This window comes from Saccopteryx bilineata, chromosome 6 (assembly GCF_036850765.1).
Source record: "Saccopteryx bilineata isolate mSacBil1 chromosome 6, mSacBil1_pri_phased_curated, whole genome shotgun sequence".
NCBI lineage: Eukaryota > Metazoa > Chordata > Mammalia > Chiroptera > Emballonuridae > Saccopteryx > Saccopteryx bilineata.
In genome coordinates, this window is record NC_089495.1 from 39,127,681 (window position 1) to 39,150,944 (window position 23,264).

The window sequence follows — 23,264 nt, forward strand, 5'->3', positions numbered from 1 at the left end:
TGAAATCTATGACTGAAAAATTAAGTATTTTTTATTAATTTATTCATTTATTTTGGTTATTTTTATTTGTTGGATATTAGTAAAAAAGTGTTAAGCTGTGATCCACTCAACCAGTCTTCTGCTTCGTGTGCTATGAATAGCAAAGGCATGGTGTGGTTGAATGATTGTGCAGCCTGAGAAAGTTTAACCTTTCAGGAAACACAACACATACTATGAATTCACTTATTTTTGTCTATTTTAAGATCTGTTGATGTAAGATGATGGAAGAAAATTTAAATTTATAGCATTCTATCTCTTCAAAATTTCACTCAGATGGTTGTGGATTGGATTCTATTAATTTTAAAATAGGTTTTGATCATGCACCTTTTATTTAAGTTCTCATATGTGGTAAGGGATACATTTCTGGGAGTCTCTAGGTATAAAAACTTTCTCCTGAGGACTGAAACCTTATTCTTTGTCTTAGTTACTATACCACAGGTCCTAACACGTAATAAGCCTCCAATCGATCTTAATTACGTAGGTGAAGACCCTTATATTTATTCTCTTAGTAGCTTAATCAAAACAATAACTCAATTTCTTTTAATGGCAAAAACAACTGGATTTGTCTGATTTCAAAAGAAATATACATTTCCAAGTTGAGGGTTCTGTAGAAGTACATTGTGAATTGATTGAAAGAGGGAGTAAGAGGTTTCAATAATTTGCCTATTGTAAAGGAATATTTTTACATAAATACACACACAGACACACAGAAACATGAAAATAATGAAACAATATGGGAGATAATGCCTATATTTCCTTGTGAAACTAGTCTTAATAGCAAGCACAAAGCTTATATTACAAACAATAAACTAAAAACACATGGTTGGTCTGGAGATACAGCAATTTACATGTTAATGAAGATGCTATTGAGTTTTTAAAAATAAATTTATTGAGATACCACTGGTTAATAACATTATACAAGTTTTAGGTATGGATGCTATTGATTCTTAACAAGAGATTAATTTACGACTCAAAATTCCTTTGGTAATTCAAGAGAACACTGACTACACATGAAAGGTTAGTGTTGGAATCCAACAACTAGAAACAAGTAAAGAAAAAGCAACTAAAAAAACAAGTTAGAAACTGGTATTTTATCTGCAAGTCATACAATGAATTGGAAGTAGAGGTCATTTTTACCATCTTGTTAGATCCATCTTAACTGACAGGTATACTATGTTCAGAAAAAAGAAGTTAGCATGAATTTTGCTGACTGCATTATTATTATTTTAATCCTTTAAGGATTTTATTTTTCATGTACAGGTATTGTCTGTCCAGGTTCTCCTTTTGAATAATGGTATTAGCTTTGGGCTCATACCTATTTAATTTCTTTGAAGAGCTGGCTCAACTCACTGCACCACGGTATCTTCCTGGTATTCTGTGCTGATTATTCCCTCTCTTTCAGTTCATTTGCTTTTTTGTTCTTGTTAGTTTCCCCCTTTGAATAATACCTTGTTCTCTCAAATGCAGAAATAATAATGGATGGGCTGTTCTAAATATAAACTTTTACTTAGAAATTAAAGTAGAAATTCAAACATTAGAATTGACAATTTATAGCAAAGACATAAAAAGTTTTCAAAGAAAGAGAATTAGCTGCTTGTCACCATATAAAGATGATCATTAAAATGTGAAAATATAATTATTAATAGCACAAACATGGTTTTCGTTTTCAATGAGATAATCCACACCAGAAAGTATTTGTTTTTTTAATATCTTTATTTATTTAGAAATTAAATTTGTTGGGGTGACACTGATCAATAAGAGTACCTAAGTTTCAGGTGAACATCTCTATAGCATTTGAACTGTTGATTGCGTTGTATGCTCATCAACCAAGTCAAATAACTTTTTGTCACTGTATATTTGTCTGTCTTTACTCCCCTTTCCACCCTCATCCCTTCCCCCTGGTAACTACCTCACTTTTATCTATGTCCATGAGTCGCAGTTCTATATTGCACATATGTGTGAAATCATATATATAGTTCTTACCTTTTTCTGATTTACTTATTTCACTTACTATAATAAGTATTTGTTTTAAACTGTGTTCACTGTCCAGTTCACCCTGACTCAACGTGAATTCTTTGTTTAATTAAAAGTTCACAGTAAGGGATAGCAAAAGGTCTTCTAGCATTTTATAGATGTTAACATGCTTAATATAAGTGATTTGTCATTAGAAACCATATTTTTATTTCCACAAATATCCTAAAACTTGTATTGTGTACAGAGTAGGTAATAGGGAAATAAGTATTTAATGAATGTAAATGAGAAAATAAAGAAACTATGGCAATTTGTGTATTATTCAAATTGAAGAACCAGGGAAATAGAGTGAGTTATATTTTCCATATTTTCCACTCATTTTCATAATAAATTATGAATCACTTAAGTCTACTAAATATTTTTAAAATTATTTTGGAAAAGATAAGGCTTTCTTAAGTTGTAAGACATGGTGATAGATATATAGTTTTACATTTGTCAGTGGATTAGACCATTTGGTTTTAATAGGTGCTGATAGACATGAGACTTGATTTTTTAAGTCTTAGGAATAGGACTCTGCTCAGGAATATAGTAGGGAAGTGTGGTTTGAAAATGATGCCTTTCATAAAACCTCAGAGGTGTCTCATAGCATCATCTCATGGCCACAGTGTGAATACCACATGTCATTGAGAAACCACAGCTTTAACCAGCAAAAGTTCAACTTCCTTCTGTGGTTTACCCCATTTTTTCTTCTTTAACCAAGTGTTGTACTTGTATTTTTAGCTAGGTCCTTTGAAAGCACCACTTGTGGTTTGCAAGGTAGCGTTTTGGGTCCACCATCCATTATCTTTCATAAAAACCTGAGGTCTTGTTGAGGGTTTTAGTTGCGACCCTGCTCAAATTTGCACATGACTTGGAAGTGTGTCCCACAGAAATCTTCCAGATGGGTCTTTGACAATCTGTGAAATGCAGAGAAGGATGGCCACGCTGCCTTTTTGGGTATTTGTTATTCCACAGATTTTATTACATGAAATTTCATTTCATGAAATTTGTTTACATTTTGATTGAGTTGTCAAACCTGGTTTTAAATATATATTAAATCAAGTAATGTTGTTTGTTTCCCAAGAGTGATTCTTCTGAGTTTGAAGAACTGTACTGCAGCATTTTAGAATCTGTCGTTTATAAAGAGTGCAAATCCTTCATTTATTTTTGAAAAGAGTCTTTACAAATGAGTCTGGTATTTGAGACTGAGTGCAGGTATGAACATTACTCTTTAACTTCATTCTGGATGGCTGGAATTGGTCTAAACATGCATATTTTTCTGAAACATGTCTCATATCTGACAAGAAAGGTGAATTTCTATGATTGCTATCATAACAGGATTCTGTGTAGTCTCTTTGCTATGGAAGTAGCAGTGGATTGACCAACATCGTAATACACTTGTTTGATACATAGTACGTGATTAGATTCTATCGAACGAGAAAGAGTGTCCATGAGTCTGGCCAGGTGGTGCAAAAAAGATGCTAAAATCCCATCATCTGTTGAGTAGAACTGGGCACTGAGACTAAGTGTGAATTAATGGATGGTGCAAGCCCAGCTGGGACAGCTTGCATGCTTGCCAACGTACCCCCGTTGGGATTCAGAAGTAAGAAATAAAGGTGGATATCTGAGTGTCAGTGGTCAAACTGGAATGGGGAAGGAGTAAAGACTAGTTTGTATTTTGAAGCCATAGAGAGAGGAAAGATGAAAAGCAAAAATAGCTTGAAGAGCTCCATGTACTCCAACCCAAAAGAGGAGTTACACGTTTTTTCAGAGTTGGAAGAAATAATGCAACTTTTTTTTTTTTTTTATGTCTGCCTGGGTTAAATTTGCTGTCCTTGTAAAAGAGTCTTTGATGGGGTGAGTCAGTGTGGCAGGTGGGGAGATGGGAGGGAAGGAAAGAAAGGTGATGGCTTTTATGGGGGAAGGAGGAGGAGCTGGTGGGAAAGGAGTTCAGGGAACCTGGAGATAAGAGCTAAGGGTAAGAAATGTCCTGATGGAAGATCTACTCTCTGAAATGAGGAAATCTGAATCTCATGTAGGGTCGAAGAGTTTCTATGTCTACACCTTTGCCCTGGACCATCACTTGCTCCGGGAGAACATTCTGGAGAACACAGGAGGACTTCTGGGATGGAAACTTGCCCAAATCAACTCCTCTGTGTTTGTACATCAGGGCCAGTGAGTCAGCAACCACCGGGAGAGTCCTTCCCACCAGTTTCCCCCAGTTCAGACCTTTAGGCAACGTTTGTCCCCATGGGTCCAGCAGACACACTCAATCCACCAACTCATTTCACACACAGCCAACTGAACCGCTGTCACATGGCAACTAATTATAGTCACATCTGTTTGCAGCTGGACGAAACCAGTGACCTGGAGGTGAAATGCTGGGCTTCATTGTCATTTTCCCTTGTCCAGCTTATCCCCCCTAGCAGTGACATTTAATGTCCACCCCCACTGAGTGGAGGAAAGGGATGAAAAGAAATGAAAATGAGTCAACAAAAATCGTCCAAGGAGGGAAAATGAGACCAGAACTCTGATCACATGTTGATGGTCAGAGGAGCCAAGCGAACACCCTCATTTCATCTACGCATGTTGTTTGCTGGGAGCCCTATGCAGGCCCTGCAGAGTCAGGGTCTAATGAGAAACAGAGTATGCATGCATCTCACATGCACGATCCTTAATTGCACTGCAAGAGAGAGAGAGAGAGATGCTGCACATCAGAAGTTCAATTTGTTTCTCAAATGTTTCATTCGATTTTTTTTTTTTGCCAAGAATGTATCAGCACTTGTAGTTGTTTTCAAATTAGAGCAGAAATATTTTGTAAGTCTAAAAAGTAGTAAGGTTCTGTTTTTGTATTTTCCATAATTGAATGGAACACAAAGATTATTTTATTTAATTTAATTCTCTTTTCTGTTATACTAATGATGATCAATTATTTTCACATCTTTTGAATCACATCCAACTTATATTTATCACAACAAAATGATGGTAATGCAAAAAGCGGATGGCAGGTGAAAGCACATGGATTGTTAGCTCTTTGGAGATTGATCACCTGTAAACCTGCAATACCAAGCGTATTTTTGGAAGTTCAAAAATGTGCAACTATAAGCTTTTATGAAATTATTATTTGTACTGCTACACTTGACCAACATGTTTTTCTCTATTTTGTTAGTAATTTTAATTCTATGCGCACTTCTTCTGGGGATAAATTTTATTAAAGGAATGTACCACTCAGTACATTTTGCACAAAGTGAACACACCCATGGAACAGGAACCATATCATAAGCCAGAATATTTCCAGAAGCCAAGAAACCCTTTGAGTCCTCTCTCCATCACTAATAGCCCCTGAGAGTAACACTACCCTGCTCCATTTTGTTTAGTTTTGAAGTTTACTCTAACGTAAATGGAATCACCCAGTGTGTTCTTTGGTGCCTGGTGTCAGTTGCTCAGTATGATGTCTGTGAGATTCATGCCTGTTGTAGGCAGTGTATGTGCAGTGTATAGATGGTTCTAGTCTGTGAATACATACCATTGTGTATTTATCAAGTCTACTGTTTCCATTTGGACCTGCTGTGTGTAGTGTTGCTATGAACACTCTTAAGTATGCTATTTTTTTCAACAAAATGGATAAAATTTAAGTTCACAACTCATTGAAGTTTTGCAGATAAAACTACCCACCCATGTGACGACCAAGCTGATGAAGCAGAGAAGGTTTCAGAAACCTCCCTTGTACCCCCTGTCAGTCGACCCCACTGAAGGTCATCCCTGGTCTGACTTCTTTCACTAAAGATAATTAGTTACACTTGGCCTTGATCTGACTAGTGGGCCCACATGGTGTGCTCTTCTGCTGAAGAAGTTTTAAGATTCTCTCTCAGGGCAATCCTGTAGGGGTGGAGTGCATTGGGGGTACAGAGAGTCATTTTGCAGAACCTCATGTTTGTAAACAAAATTTTAAAACAAGAATTGCCAAAAATAGCATGTGCTAGTTAAAATCATAAACAAGGCAGGAATTAGGAAATAAATGTCAATATCCTCCACATATACTCTGTAATTTTTATGATGTTTTCTTATCCAAAAAGAGTCTGAGTGTTTGTTACCTGCTTCGTTGTTGTCTTGGTGGTCATCTGTTATGTACCACACCGACATTCTTTGTTAATGAAATAGAATGAGAATGACAGAATTGAAAATCTCAAACTCCAGCAACATGTAATAAGGGCAAATATTGTTTAATTAAAATGGTTTCAGTAATAAAAATGTCTACTTTTTATTGTTTATTTATTGATTTTAGAGTGAGGAAAAGAGAGAGAGATAAGGAGAGACAGGAACATTAATCTGTTCCTGTATGGGCCCTGACCCAGGATCAAACCAGCAACCTCTGTGCTTTGGAACGATGCTCTAACCAACTGAGCTATCCGGCCAGGGCCAAAAAATGTACGAATGTGACTTTTGATGCACAGTGGCACGCATCACTGCGGGGCAATCGCGAGGAGTGGAATTGCTAGAGAGACGTGTGGGAATGTGCAGCTTTTAGAAATGCTGCCGAACTGATTTCCAAAGTTGTCGTCCCACTGAACAATCCTACCAGGCAGGTCTTTGTCTCCATATAGTTCTTTAGTTAGATAGATAATTACTCAAAAGATCCCCCAAAGTAGTGCTACTGTCAGAGAGAAAATTGGTGTAGTAATATCACCACAAAACTATTTTGACATTTTGCACAGCATAGGGAATGTGAAAAGGAATTTGAAAGATAAGCTGTTTAGGCTTGGCAGAGCTCCACATGTCCCTATTTGGTGGGATGTGAAACACATAAAAATTGTAAAGCTGTGATGTTAAAGATCTATCTCCCATCAGAAGCAGGAAAAAAAATCAGAAGATTAGGATTTCCCTCTGCTTAATCCATTCCAAATATGTTTTCCTGCAGGACATATGTCACAGATAAATTGGCATGATAGTGCGCTCTGTCTCTCTCTGTTTCTCTCTCTCTCTCTCTCTCTCTCTCTCTCTCTCTCACACACACACACACACACACACACACAATACACACACACAGCTGTTGGTGTCCTTTGGTTAAGTAAAAAGGCAGTCTTTAAACAGAATTTGCCAGCCTTTCCCTTCCTGAATCCCCATGTGGAACGCACTTTAATGTTGAGAAGAACTCCCTGTTGGTCTGTAGATCAGTGAAAGACCGGAAATAGCCTTTATTTCAAATTAAAGTCATTGACCTCCATATTCGCCTTCCTTCTTTGGCACTAGTGCTCTATATCATAAATCTTTGGGAATTTTTAGAACTTAGTGTAGTTTATAGGATTAATGCTGATGGTTTGACTCTCTGAAAATCTTTAATTGGGGCATAAAAGAAAATTTGAATAATATTAATTGCTTTATCATACCCTGAACAGTATAAAGGGACAGAATATACAAGTTATTTGCTTTACGGATTATTTTGCTGTACCTTTTGCATTTCTTTCAAGTGGTTTTATTTGTTTGGGTTTAATGTTGATCCTGTAATTGAAGTGGTGTGTGCACATGTGTATCTAACATAACAGACTTAACTGGGAACTGATGTGTTTTTTCTATTTTAAATACAATTAATTCAGTTTAGTTTCCATCTGGAGGTACCCTCATGGTAAATTATTGGCTGTGTGGTCTACTGGAAAGAGGCTGAAAGGACGGTCAAGATTGACTCGGTTTTCATTACATTTCCCTATAGTTCTAAGGGTATAAATGATTATGTTTTCCCCCTGAGAGCTTTCTAGGGTTCTCTTCCCCTTGTCAGAGTGACCCATATAGCTTTTAGCTATTAATGGCCTATCTACTTTGATAAAAAGAGATCAGGACCCACAACACTTTGACCTTTGGGATCTTGAGCCACATTTCCCATGACTGATTTTGTATGCAGTGACAATTTGGGTTAAGCAATGGCCTTTCGGGAAGAAAGCACAAGCATTACTGTAGGGCTTGGAGCTAATTTACTTGACGCTGGCACTCCAATGAGGGGAAAGGCAGAAAGAAAGAGTATGAGTACGTCACAAAATGTACAAGTTCTTCCCACTCTAGAATCTGAAACAGATGGGGTGGGAATTAGTTGATGGGGCCCAATATATTTCAGACGTTGGGAAGAATGAGCAAGCAGCCTTGTAAATTCTCTCAGATGTGCAGCCAATAGGGAGCTGTTTGAGTCTGTGAGACTGTGTGTATCTTTTGATATTGCTGAGAGGTCCAGATGCGAAATGTAATTCCTCAGGAAGTCATGAAACTTATGACATAGCCTTTAACATGTAGGTCACCAAAAAAAAAAAAAAAAAAAAAAAAATTGTGAACCTGATTAACTCATAATTTATTTGCCCTTTCAAACATAGTAAATTACAGTGGATGATTGAGATTGGCATTACTCAAGGCTTTTATTTTAATTAGCTATTTCAAAATCATACATTACACTTAATTAGAAAGGGGTGCTCAGAGTATCATTGGTGTTCTTTTTAGCAGGGCATCCTTGAATCACAACTAAAATACCTCCATATGCCAGGCGGTGGTAGCCAGCACAGGCCGTTGTGTGACAGCGATTATAAAAGATCAGAATGGTGATATTTCCAAATAGATTTTATTTAGCAAAAATAATGTGCAGCTTATGATTTTTATCTGTTACTCTAAAAATTAGCCGTTGTTTTGTTTACTACATAAAATGCAAGGCCACCTAAGTGTAAAACAAACATTGTGATCTAAAAATGCCTTTTGTTCTGAAAAGTTAATCATAATTTAGATAGTCTTAGGAATTATCAATTTTTTGGCATTGCCTTCTAAGGCCAGAATTGGTGCTAAGATTTCCCAAATGAATAAAGCAGATAAGGAACAATGAATATCTTTGGTCTGAGAATTGAAAACAAAATTTTGCTTGATATAAGTTGGTGGGGGCAGGATGAGTGTCCTTCATTTCTATAAAATAGCCTATTAAAAAGGCTTTAGTCCTTTATTTTTCATTTTAGATTTTCCCCCAGTGGTTGTCTTGACCTGAAGTGCTACCCAAGGTAAAACTGATTGTTACCCACATGCTGGGTATATTTCTGTAGCAAAGGCTCACGAAGCATCTTGACCCCAACATTCACAATTGTGCCCCTGTAACCTCTTATCTAGGGTCCCCTGTCATTAAGGCATTTAGTGAGAGCTTAAGGGAACAGTTCCAGGAAATTCATTTTTATAACTTCCCTCAAATTGAATAAAGATAAGCCTCTGAGATTTTATCAACATTTCAGAAGAGAAAAACCCAGAATCACCAGATAGCCATTTTCAGCTCCAGTCACTGGATTCCCTGCCAAATTGGAAGTTTTGAAGAAACCGTTATTGAACTCTAAGTAGAAAAGCCCTCACTGGTTCAGGCTGTCGCTGGGTTCCTGCCAGCTAAGCCTGTTTGGTAGGTAGACATTTCCTGTGTGAACGATACAAATAAATGAGCCTTCGCCTGCTGGTTTTTCCTTCTGGTACCTGTAGGAGTGGAATGGAGTTCAGTAGAGTTTAAAGAGTGGAAGTGTGTTTCTGAACCTGACTCAGAAGCAGGGAAGCTGTGTGGTTTGGGGTAGTAACAGAGCAGCGGCCAACCCGGAATCCCAGTGACCTGGAGCCGCCTCACCTGTTGCGCTTTCCTGGTCTGGGGCTAGCCTAGCAGCTCTGAGCAGCTCTGAGCACTATTTTCTGTCTGGGCTGGTGGTCTGGAATGGTCTTACAGTCACTGCCGAGTTCCCTTTCTGGAGTTCTTCCCCATGGTGCTGTTATGCAGTCATATGTTGTGAGCTGACACGCCAGTGACCACGGACGGTTATCTATAGTTCTTATTTAAGGTTGATTAAACGGACACCATCACCAACAAAACAACAGTAATCAGATACCTGCTACTCCATTTCATCAATTCCGAGATGCCCACTTATTAGTGTTTTAGCAACTCTGAGATTAGGGTAGACCTAACGGTTGATGGTGTCATTGTTCAGTCAGTGCTATTCTTCATTTCCTAACGTCAGTTTTACAATGGATACAGTCTCAGATGAAATACAATCTATATCAGGCTCTTTGAGAGGGTTGCTCCTGCCCCGACAGTGCTCACGGGGTACTGGGAAGATGTACCTGTTAAGGACTGTATGAAACACGGTAAATGTTGCAATAAAGGCAGAGTCAACATTTTATGGGAACTCAGATAAGGAGTAGTCAGCTCTCACCTGGGGACTGGACAAGAGATGGTGATGTTGAATGAGGCACATCTCTGGAGTCTCTCAGTCCTTGTATTTGTGCATTTTGGATGAACTTCTGGAGCAGAAGTCTAAGGATTTGGCCTCACGTCTTTGGTCACCAAAACCCAGGATGGGAAGCAAACTGTGAACTAGATTGTTTAAAAATGTTAGAAGGTTATGAGAGTGCATGCTGAAAATTGCCTGTAAGTGAGCCAGGGAAAAACACCCATAATCTCAGGGGTCTGGACTTGTTTGTCAATTGTCCCCATTTCCAGAATATAAAATTAAGACCAGTTTATTGTCTTGGAAGAACTGGTTCAGGTTTCACTTATAAAATAAATAACTTCAGATACAGTTGTTTTATACAGAAGATCTCCCTGGAAATGGAGCCAAGATGAATATGTTATTTTAAAAAAATAGACTTCACATGACTATAATAATATTAACAGTATGGTTTTATTTTTAAAAACTTATCACCTGAAGCAGAATTTAGCAACAGATTTTATCTTAGATTTATAAGCTTCTAAAAATTATTTCTGTCGTACTCTCTTACATTCTGAACACAATACCTCTGTCAATTTTGATTTAAAATTTGGATTCTTCTAAGGAAATTACAAATGCATGTAGGTACCATCATATATTTATCTTTTGCTGTGTTGAGGATTTTATGTAATGGAAGTTAAAGTAGTATTCCAATTCGAACTTCATTCTTGCATGTTGTATTAAGCATCTTAATTCAATTTTCACATCTGTAAAATGAGGAGGATAGCTGAGTTTTTGTAGCACCTGGTAGGCATTTAACCATGTTAGTTCCCTTCTTCTCTGGCATTTATTACATGCTTGAATTCTCATTTGTAAAGTTTTAACGTTAATGTGTATGCTAGAAATGAACTATAAGGAACATTTTGTTGTTGAATGTTCTTTGATTGAATATTCAAGCTTTAATTGAGTTAAAAATCAGTTCTTTAGGGTTTGGGCTTAAAAATAAGCCCCTTCTTTTATTTCCTCTCTGCACATATGTTTTATTGCATGCCTGCATTTCCCTGGGAATGACAAGGACAAAGCATGGGCTCTGTCCTCCTAAGCTAGGGTCTCAGGTCCGAAACTCTTAAATCAGAAGTGTGACGTTTTCATCGCCTTGCAAATATATGTTGTGTCCTGTGAATGTCATCTCTTGGAGAGTCCACTTCACAACGTATAAGTGACAGTCTTCACTTTTTGGACTAAGTAACGCTTTGATGTGCTCTACCTCAGGATTGCTATTTTGTCTGTTAGGACAAGAGAGATGGACCATAGGACAAGTATGTGGCGGCCTCATTAGGACAAATCCAGATATCACATATTTTAAGACCATGCTCATAATAACAGGGTAGAATTTTTCCCATAAATAGGTGAGGATGCCAGAATCATTTCAATTCAAATATGGACCTTGATTTAAAAAAGTTTTTCTATTTAAAGACTTTTTTTTCTCTTACTTTTAGGGTGGTTGTGCTGGCTCTGGCTGCGGGAAGTGTGACTGCCATGGAGTGAAGGGACAAAAGGTAAGGAGCCGAAACTTAAATGACAACAATTCCTTTTGAATTGCCATCGATGTGGAATTTATTAGAAACTACATTTAAGGCCCTGGCCGTTTGGCTCAGTGGTAGAGCGTCGGCCAGCTTGTGGATGTCTTGGGTTCCATTCCCGGTCAGGGCACACAAGAGAAGTGTCCATCTGCTTCTCCACCCTTCCCTCTCTCCTTTCTCTCTCCCTCTTCCCCTTCTACAGCCATGGTGTGATTTAGTTTGAGCTATTTGGCCTGGGGCTCTGAGGATGGCTCTGTGGAGCCTCCACCTCAGGTGCTAGAAATAGCTTGTTTGAGAGCATGGCAGAGCATCGGCCCCAGAGGGGGGTTGCTGGGTAGATTCTATTCGGGGCATATGGGGAAGCTTGTGTCTTTATCTCCCCTCCTCTCACTTGGAAAAGAAGAAGAAGAAAAAAGATACTACATTTAAACCAACCAACTAATCAGCAATTCATCATAAAGCCTTATTACTATTTTAATAATGTCCCCAGAGCAATACAAATGAAGCAAAACCAGGCTAAGATTATTGCTGAGGAATCTTAAGAGCAATTCCCCAAAGATTGTAACAATTAGTGGCAATTAACATAGGAGAAGGGATTTGGTTCATTTTTCTCTTTTGACTCTAGAAGGAACACATGTATTGAAAGAGAATCTGTTGAGTCAATAATATTCTTTGGAATTAATGTAGAAGAATTAAACTTAACCTTTTTTTAAAATTAAAAGAAATTTCTATTGAATTTACAGGCTCTCTATTCAAGTTAGTATTTTTAAACAGCTTTTAATTTATAACATACTTGTCTAGATTTATTTATGAAGACAGTAAATATTTATTGTTTCCCAAATGTAAAATTCAAATATCTTTTTCTAAGCAAACACTCCTCTTCTCTCTCATTTAAGAATCGTGGGTTGTTTTCTTTGGAAGGGAAATCATATCTGTGCATTTCAGATACAGGAGAGGGTGCATGTCTGGTTTTTACTCAGGGACAGTGCAGCATTCTGAAACTGTCTGGGGGACACTATGGAAACCAGGCGTGATAGCCAATAAACCAGTCAGCCTCCCATGTGGAAGCACATAGTAGATTGGAGTTGTAGGGAAGGAAGTGAGTCCATGTGGACCCCTGCCTGCTTTGGGGGAGCTGAAGGTGTCAGCTGGACCAGCATGATAATTTTTCTCTCACTCATGATCTGCTGGAAGTTTAGGGGGCCCCAGACTCACACTTTTGAAATTCAGCAAATTCTATTTTACAGAAAATGATGTCATTTCTTTTTAACTACTTGCTGAAATACCAACATTATTCTTTTAAAACTTACGCTGACTGTTGGTGGCACCAGTATTACTTGGTAGTTTTTGAACAAGTAAAGGATGTGAGAACATTTTTACATCTTTCACTAGTAGCTATAACTCATCTTCATGGGCCGTTCATTCTCTTACTGGGGGAGTGTAGCTAGGTCCAGTGCGCATTCTCAGGAGTTTTTATGAGGTAGAGGCAGGTATGTTCATACCACAGAGGTTCTTTCTTTTTTAATGGTCTCACTTGAATTACACATAAGCACACTGAACTAACAAAAAACTGTTAAAGCTGTAAAAAGTAGAACTTTCAGATGTCAAAAATAGAAATGAAGGCCTATATCAACACTACGAAGTTTTTCTTGTAACTTAAAGCAAGAAATTTGGAGAACAGTGGGCTGAGCCAGCATTTCTTATTTTTTAAAAGAACAGGGTTCGTTCAACTGCCTTTCTTAGTCCCCACTCCCATCTAGCAGCTGCGGACCTTGGTGGCACTTCCGCAGGGCTATGGTGTTTTTCAGACTTCCTATTCTGTACATACATTTTCTAGCCTGATTTATTTTAATTTTACCCCAAATCCACCCACTAGTATATAACAAAGTAGATTTATCCATGTATAGCTTTCAAAATATTTTCATCTGACTTCACAACTTCATGACAGCTGGTCCGAGACTCAGCCCACTTCAGTTCAGAGTTGTTCAAACATTTTTAAAGAAGGCAGGGTCACATCTGAGTCACAAATAGTACCTAGCACTCAACCTAACAAGCAAAGGGTCCTTAAATATTTCTTTTCAAAACTGAGCTTTGATGAAAAACCCTTGCTGTGGCCTGTCCACTCACTCATCTGGCCCATGTTGGTGTTCACTGAGACATGGAAACCTGCAGGAGGCCCTGCTTCCACTTTGGCTAGGAAAGGTCAAGGGCAGGAGAGTGTTGAGGGAGAAGATGGGCCTTTAGATTGTGATACTTTCTTGTGATGAGGGCTCAGGTCTGCCTGCCACTGCGACCCACTTAAGCTTTGAAATTAGAAAACCCCAGAGCTCCAGCTGGGATGGCAGTAGAAGGTGTAGAATTCTGCACTTCCTGGCAAGTCTACCAGTCATCCAGGATCCAGGACTTCCATGATCTTTCCTGACCTGACCCTGTTCCCTGAACATTCTCCTCCATTGCCCATTTTTAAGTTTTTACATTATTATTACAGACTTTAATTTACTGGGAAGCTCTAAATTAAACCATTCAAAGACTAATCACTGAATGGATTCAGAAGGCCTTTTGAAATCTAGGGGAATAGCTAAATGATTTAGAATTATATCCTTTTTAACAAAAATCAGAGATCTGTCTTTTTTCCTCTTGGACATAAAGATTTCAGGTCTCATGGTTTACATAGCATGAATGAGGAAGCGGTCCTTCCTCTCACAGAAAGAGGAAATTTTAAACTTCCACTTATTGTCTTGGTAGTGATGTTAAAATAATAATTAGTTAAATGGTGTGATACACCTAGAGCTTGACTGAGCTGGGATTTCAGATCTAGTTCCATTTCTGCCTTCCCAAGAAATTTAATGAAGAAAATTAACCAAGAAATTTATTCTTGGCAGGCAAGTCAGTAAGAGAAGTTGGTCTTCTGCATCCAACTCTCACCCATTCTCAAAGCAAGTCCTAGACATGCTAATCGGGTATAAATGCAAAATGAATAAAGGGGTTTAGAATCACAATTTAAATCCAGTGGTTCAAATTGCAGGCCTATTTTTGAGCTACTCATGAATGTCTTCAATTCTCATAGGAAGTTTTTTGCTATTCTCAAATGTCTACAAATTAAATGAATTTTGACTCGTATTAAAAAATAGCAGAATAGGAGCCACATAACCCAGAGAGAATTAAAGTTACCTAACTGGGACAGAGTGTCACTGCCTTGAAAATTTGGAAATCATTGTTTCTGAGACGTGTCTTTTCCACATCTCCTTGAAGAACACTTTGACATGTTGGCTGTTTAGAATCCACCAGTGGAAACTGGAATATCTCCAGTATAAATTGCCAAATCTCTTTTGGCTATGTCCTACTTTCCATGGAGATGTGATTAATCGACAGAATGTCTTCTATTCTCCAGATAGCTAAGTAAATGTTAATGCAGCAGTTCCTTGGTCATGTTATAATCTCATAGTTATCAATATATATATATATATATATATAATACTGGGTGTCTTATTTTGAGTTCAGCAGTTAAATCCATGAGTTTTTCACCGGATTTTAGTGTCTTTGCTGAGTTGTTTATTTTCCTACTTCCTTGGCTGGCCACTCATATCTTCAGATGTTTTCTCTTAGGTAATTAATTTGGGTTTGTACACAATGGCTTTGTGTTCTTCCTGGGGCCTCAGTGATGTGGGAATGTTATCTACTTAAACTGATTAGGGTTTTGAATGCCTGCCTGCTCAGAAAGAGCCAAAAGTTAAGCTCTTCTTTTGCTTAATAACCTGATTTTCTCAACTGCTTGAAATGATAGGAAAGGCTACGCATTCCCGGAAGTGACTGCTATATAATTGGAAATTAACCATTTAGATCGTGCTAAAATAGTTCGCATAAGAAGTTTAATCAAACATTTTAACCATAGACGTCCACGTTTATGTAAAACTATCATTATATTCTACCACCTGCAGAGTCCGAGAAAAGGAACTTCCAAATTAAACTAGAGAGGTAAGACATATGCACAAGAAATCAGTAACAAATTAAGAGTGAATTACCAAGTTCTAGAAGAAACGGTAGAGAAAACAAATGTTACAGTTCTGGGAAGGGAGAGAGCCCTGTGACTTAGAACCATAAATAAAGGGATAGCTTCTTAGAGTGAATAGGATCCAGGTAAATTGTGTTCACTAATTCACCAGACATGCTTGGATTTTGAGTAGGGTCCTTTGTCACACATCTGCATACAGACACATGTTGAATTTAACTACACTAATCAGAAAACGCAGCTCTGTGGACTGTTGGTAAATGCTATATCGTAGAGAAGTTTGATAGTTCCTAATATAGTGACTCTTGAAAGGGACATTCCCAAGCCATAGTCTTGGAAGCACAGAAAGTCTTAACCAAAATTATAGTAATTCTAACAAATAGTGGGAACTGCGTGGGTATCTCATATCTTCTCAGTATACGTTAACCTGCTGATATCCAGGTCCTTGCCAACAATATGGGGAAGAAGCATATTATTCTGTTACTACTACTTAGATGGTTTATAAATCACAGCCCTTCTCCACGTCCTGGGTCTGCACAATAGTAATATAGTCATGAGACAGTATAGTCCCAGATTGTAGCAGAGAACTTTGAAAGCGGAATTTTTGTCTTTTTGCCTAAAATATGTACCATATCTGATTTGAAAGGGTTGGAGAAATCTGGCCAGTCTGGAAGTAATTCTGTTTCTGGCCCTGGAGATCTAGGAAGAAGTTAATGTTGCGTTAGCACTGTGTGCAAGATACTCTTTTCTCTTAGAACAGTGAATGATTTGTAGTTTTGCCAGCCATTTAACTCCTGTATATATTGCACAGTCGATAGATATTTGACATCAGACCTACATGTAAACCTGCCTGTGTTAATGCTAAATTATAGCCTTTGCTCATAAACAACAGGCTTTGGCCAGGAGAGAAAAATCCTGGCTTTGGAGTATTAGAGCAAGAAAGAGAATGGGGCTGATGTACACTGAACTTCTACCTTGGGTCAGGCGTGGTACTCAATGCTTTTTATGCTTATTATTATTGTACTCATTTTACAGTTGAGGAAAAACCAACTAGTCCAGGATTTCTCGGCTTTGGCGTCGCTATACCTTGGGTAGAAAAATGTTTTTGTTATGGGAGCATATTGTGCTCTGTAGGATGCTTAGCAGCACCCTTGGCCTCTACCCACTAGATGCCAGCAGCACTCCCCCCCCCCCCTCCAATTGTAACAACCCAGACATCTCCAGATGTGGCCAATGTCTCCTGGGGGCTGGGGAGAGCAGGGAGCAAAACCAGCCTGGATTGAGAGGCCCTGAACGAGCTCAATCTCTTAGAGCTGATAAGAGGCCAGTAACGAGATTCAAGTATGATCCCATCACTAACCAGTTTCTATTCTTCGAGATAAGATCTTGATCTGAGAGAAGCCAACATGATGAACTTGTTGTGCAGAGTATCCTAGAGACTCGAGCAAGCTCCTGTTGCTCTAAAACTGAGTCCATGGGATATATGCTGCTTCCCTGGCACCTTGGCCACCTGCCAAAGAAAGCAGACCTTCTGAAGCCTTTCTCTGAATGGGCAGTGATGGAGGGGTTGCTGGAAGACCACAAAGAAATGAACCTGTTCCTTTGGGGCCATGGGCAGACCTCCCAGTTCCTGTTCCAGAGGAGCTTACAGAGGGCCTCCATCTGGTTAAGCAAATAACCACAGGGAGCCACCTTGTCTGTAACATGGAGCAGGTCAAAGGTTATCTGCCCAAGTCTAAGCCCCACCTCCCACCCAAGGGAGGTTAGGGGAAGCCCAGCCCAGAATAACTAGATTCATTCCATTGCATTCAGGGGATGTTTACTCTATAAAGCAGTCAGAATGAAACGTTGAGCAGAGGGCATACTGAAGTGAGCCTTTGTCAGGAGACACAAGAGCATGTACATTGGGAGGATGGAGTCCCTCACTCCCTTCCTTCAGGAAATCTTGGTATATAATATATACTCTATCCTGTAGGAAATTTCACACTCTGGTTAACAGCGAGCAACCTTTGTTATTTAATGGGCATGTCTCCTTGATTTCCCAGGAGGTGATTATAGCCATACAGTTTATCCATTCTGGACATAGTCAGAAGTCATCAATAGGAAATAGAGTGCTTTGTATGCTATACTTTATTTATCAACTAGTTGCTCTCTTTTCACTCCCAATTATTCTTTGTATCTGTGTAGAATAGATTTGAGGGTTATTAAAGAGCAAAGTTATCTTTCTATTATTTTTTATCAGAATATTGAAAAATTTCCCCATAAATTAAATTATATTAACTATTGTTCTAAATGTTAAAGGTATCATATTTCTTCCTAGATACTTAAATTTTTTCTCAAGTAAATGAAAGTATTTTTTGTAGACTCCTTGAAAATTTCATCAATTAACTGATTTGGACTAATAGTGAATTATTAATAATAACACCAATTCATTTATTAAGCACTTTGTGAGAGCACAGTAGCACATTTGAATTAGTGAAAATTTTAGAATCCAGTCTATTTCAAAAGAAATTCCATTTTCTCACATCTAAGATGTGAAATTATATAAAGTCAAAATGTAGTAAAAACTACTTTGTATAAAATATTAGGAAGCTTATTTAATAAAATTAAGATTTGGTTAGAAGGTGACGGAAGACAATTGGACTTTGGGTGATGGGAATGCAGCATAATCAAATGTCAAAATAACCTAGAGATGTTATCTCTGAACATATGTACCCTGATTTATCAATGTCACCCCATTAAAATTAAAAAAAAAGATTTGTTTAGTTAGTGCATCAAGTGTCTTCAAAATTACTTATAATATTTTTGAGACTGATTGGATATCTTTATTTTTATGTATTTTGAGCATTCACGAACATCAATAGTGTCTATTTCGACCTCTCCCCACATGTGATCCTCAGACCACCTTGAGGATGTTAATAGATGTTTCCTTTGGGAAGGAGTGTGGGAGAGCATTCCACGGACAAGTAAGTTTGGGGATCACACAGTTATGGTTAAGTGGATGTTTATTGTTCCCACTCTGGGACACTTCAGAATCTTTAAGAAGCTTATGAACCTTCAACAGATGGCATATCACATACAGTTCCCCAAATTTATTTGATCACAGACACCACTTATTTCTCAAATGCGGAGCAGCCTTTAGAAAAGAATGTTTCATTGAATAAAAGCCTTGATCTAGTGTGAGTTTCCCTGTCTATTAGCTGAGTGAGTTTCATCAAGTCATTTTGGTCAAATTAACCTATAAAAAAAGGCAAATGACACTTGATCCTCAAATGTTCCGGTGTTGCTAAGAGGATCAAGTGAAAGATGTTGTATGTAAAAGAATTTAGGAAATTTATAATATCATCTTTGTGTACCTGTCATTTCAGCAGTAGTTGGATTTCAAAGTGGTGACAAATATAAGGAAAGAGTTTGCTTGCTGGTCAGTTTCTTAGACACGAAGACATAGGCACAGACCATGGGACTCAGTTCACAAGTGAAGACTAGAAGATCAGAGAAATGGACTTGCTTCATCTGTGATAGAGCTCTCTTAGAACCGAAATGAAAGGGACGTTAGGATGTTTTTAGAATCACAGCACCATTGTTAGGAAGTGTGTTTGTAGCTTTTGGAAGCTTTGGCTGGAGAAAATGTGAGATGTACTCACTTGGGAGGTCTGTTTGGAAACATCATCCAATTTCTAGTCAACGCTGTGATTTTATCTTCCATTTCCAGAATCATCATCCCTTAAAAAATAGGGGAAACCACTCTCTCTTTATTGATTTCCCTAATGTTCCAAACACTAAGGCAGGCTTTTGTTGTTAAGTGCTTTTCCTGACATACATATAGTTATAAGTGTTGTCCAAACTCTTCTCCTCCCCTGGCCAACTTTTCTTGTTCTAGATATTTGAGAAATGTCTCTTTTTGCCATGTTGTGGATTTCAGCCCTCCAGAGCGTCACTTGAATCACTTTGGGAGTCACTGGTGTTCACTGCAAGATGGCATGTTAGCTGGATATTTAGGTTAACACACGCATTTTTTTCTTTTCTATGTTTTTTCTGGTGTCTTGCAATGCCAAGATTTTTTCCAGATGTCTCCTATTTCCTATTTCCACATATTACACATGAATCATCATCTGGCAGAGTCATCGTGAGAATCAATATGGGTTTCCACATTCACCTACTTTTGTCTTTTTGATAGTTCTTTGAAAACAAATAATTAAAAAAAATATGTCTGAATCCAAGGATAAAATATCAACAATATAGCATGAGGAAACCACTAAGAATAGACTTATGCGAAGTGGGTTTATCTTACTGTGTACACAAAGCCCACCATTGAACGTCACATCCCACAGGAGGGGCAGTGAGCTATACCTCCTTCAGTTTCAATTTCATCTTCTTATTTCTCTCTGTCACATACAGTCTGCTCCTTTGCCATGTGCTTCTGAGACCCGTTAAACCTGTGATGGATTCTAATGATAAAAATCTGTATTTTTTGATTCGCAACTATATTTGGAATGTACCTCCTCAAGAGCAGTTTTAAAAATAGCGAGTTGATTTTTCCCCCATGTTTAGGAGTAACAGAAAATTAAATATCTTGAATGGAATATTGTGTCCTGTGACTTCTAAAGCCCCGAACACCTCCTGTGCGCGCACGCTGTCGTCAGTGATGCTGGGCCCCGACAGTCCTCGTCTTGACTATTAATGGAAAAAAATTATTATTTTTTTTTCTAAATACGATCCCGCCAAAACATTAGCTGGCAGGAATCGAGTTTTCTTTTAGAAGGAGCCTGAATATTTTAATTCAAGATCGAAGACTTAAAGCAAACCCTGACAAATGAACGCTGGGCAGTTGGCTCTCGCCCCTGTTTGTTGGTACAATATGAGCGTTCAAACTGTGTTTCCAGACAGCACGTAATGATGCGAGATAATGATGCAGTGTGGGCGTGGAGAACTGCCCCAGCAAAAACGATATTACCAGAACCCTCCTGCTTGTGAAGCGGTTCAGCACAATGTGCAATTAAGCAGAGGAAGAATTAGTCAGAGGTAAGGAGCAAACCAGATGACTGTGCGGAAGTGGTGCCCCTTTGTCTTCTTTCCCCTTTGGCAAAGCCACGAAACATGTTAAAGGTATACCCAAACACCCTCACCCTGTGGCTGAGCCTGCCTCCACTGCCTCACCGCCTCAGTGTATAAACCTAGAATGACTGTCTGCCCCCAATTCAATTGACTCTGGATTTCTTCACGAGAAAATCCAACACGAGGAGCTAACAACGACTCTTGGCTCATCTCTAAAGAGCTGTCATGCAATCATTCCTGGTTGAAGGCCTTCTCCTTTATCCATATGAGGCTATACCCACCCGGGTGCTTACAGACCAACCTACACAGAGATGAAGGGTGCTTTTGGTAATGAATGGTAGGTATGAATGTCTTAGACCTGTCTCGTTAGATCCTGAGGATTTGTCTGGACAGTTTCTTTTTATTGATGTCTCAATGTAACATGTGAGGGCCATGTGTTAGTCAGTTCACTGAGTCTAGGTAAGAAACGGAAGGTTTTAAGTTCGCCCTGATCCGGGGTGGTGAACTGGACAAGTTGGGAAACTGTCACGGACGATTGTGCCCCTTCGCCCCAAACGCAACTTCTCACTTCTACGCGAGAGATCCCGAAATATTAAAGGTTGTATTCTCATGATAGTGAAGTTGCTTGGCAGGAAAGCAGATGGTGTGTCTTTCTGTCTTTCAAAGCCCTCAGGAGCTACCCTTTCCTCAACGCTGGGCTGCTTCTCTCCAATTTCACGGGCGAGGTGGGAGGCGCCTACACGAGCCTTGTTCCCAGACTGCCTGTCCCTTAAGCCTGGAGGCCTGGAATGATACATTTTCTACTTCAATGAGATGTAGCATCTTTTCTCCTGGTTCATGGCGTTTTGCAAACATCGCGGTAGAAACCTGCTGTGACTGATGTGGGTGGTGAGTTTGCTACCTCTCCCCATAAGGAGCTGGAGGACCACAGCTTCGGTGTCCGCCTCAAACAGAGGCACTTGGTAAAGAGCAGGCGTCACCTTGTCAGACACTGGACCACACAGGCTGTTCCCCATCTCAGAAGGGTCCAGTGGGGGCGTCCTGGCCTCCTGGGCGCTGAATCCCATCTGGATGTGAGACATGCAGTTCTTTGCAAGAGACGGTGACCTGACAGCTAATTGAATGCCTTGCCTGCCAAAGCAGAAGTAATCTATGGCTGGGGGAAAACCTTCCAGCAAAAGCTAATAATAACATTCAAAAGTATGATTGGGAGCCATGAAGTAGAGCAATGTTTTTCTTTTTTATGGACATTAGATTGCTGCTCTTAGCTGAGGACTTGTTCCTTCAGATTCTTGTGGGTCCTGGGACATGAGGACAGGAGCCAGAATCCAGATTTCAGGGTGGAGTGCCACTGCTGCTTCGAAGGGCAGTGTGGCTTCCATAGGGGACTCTGAAGGCAGATGATGCCCTAGGCGTCGACCCAGGGTGGTGGCGTGTCACACTCTGGACTGTATGGCCCACACTGCACCCTTTCCTCTATCTTTCTTAAAATTGAGCATTTTAGCCTTTTCCCACTGCAGATTCCTACCCTTTTCTTTTCTTTTTTTTTTTTTAAATTTTTTTTTATTTTTTATTTATTTATTCATCATTTTTAGAGAGGAGAGAGAGAGAGAGAGAGAGGAGAGAGAGACAGTGAGAGAGAAGGGGGAGGAGCTGGAAGCATCAACTCCCATATGTGCCTTGACCAGGCAAGCCCAGGGTTTCGAACCGGCGACCTCAGCATTTCCAGGTCGACGCTTTATCCACTGCGCCACCAAAGGTCAGGCTCCTACCCTTTTCTTGTTGGTGATCTGGCTTTCCTTCCTCTCTGCTCACCTGCCCGGGTAAACCGCTTTTACTGCCCAGCGCCTTGTGGCTCTCCTCTTGTGGTGCCTGCTTTGTATTTCTGTGCGTGCCTGCAGACACAGGCACAGGGGCCTGCACACACGTGCACGCACACACTTGTTTTCCTAGACTCCCTCTCCCCCATACCCCTTACCCTGTTGTTTGCTGGGACCACTGCCTGCCCGTCGGCAGGGCTTCAAGCCTGGCTTGGTTTTTTTTTTTTTTCTGATTGGCAGTTTTGGAGATAGCTGCTGTGAGACGCCTCGTGAATGTGGTGCTGTGGGATTTGGGCAGGGGGAATGAATGGGAGGACCATGTAGAGAGGGTGACATCACAACCGGCTAGGTGAGGGCCAGCAATCACTTGAAGGTGAGAAGCAGAGGCAGCGGTCTGGGTCAAGGCGCACGCAGCTGGGGCAGTGTGGACATCCCAGCGGGGACGGGGAGCACAGGAGCTTACGTGAGGATGGGATTTGTCTGGTACTGCTGCCTAGGGTGTAGGACGAGCCTCAACAGACCCATCTTCTAAGGATGCAGATGGATGGCAGCT

General features: G+C 39.5%; 1 protein-coding gene across 1 annotated transcript in view; it reads left to right on the plus strand.

Annotated features, from left to right (window-relative positions):
- COL4A1 (collagen type IV alpha 1 chain) overlaps positions 1–23,264 on the plus strand; it is a 160,475-nt gene that overhangs the window by 52,018 nt on the left and 85,193 nt on the right. The window contains exon 2 of the mRNA XM_066234748.1: positions 11,744–11,803. Within this exon, the coding sequence (XP_066090845.1) occupies positions 11,744–11,803 (60 nt within the window). The remainder of the gene's footprint in view (positions 1–11,743; positions 11,804–23,264) is intronic.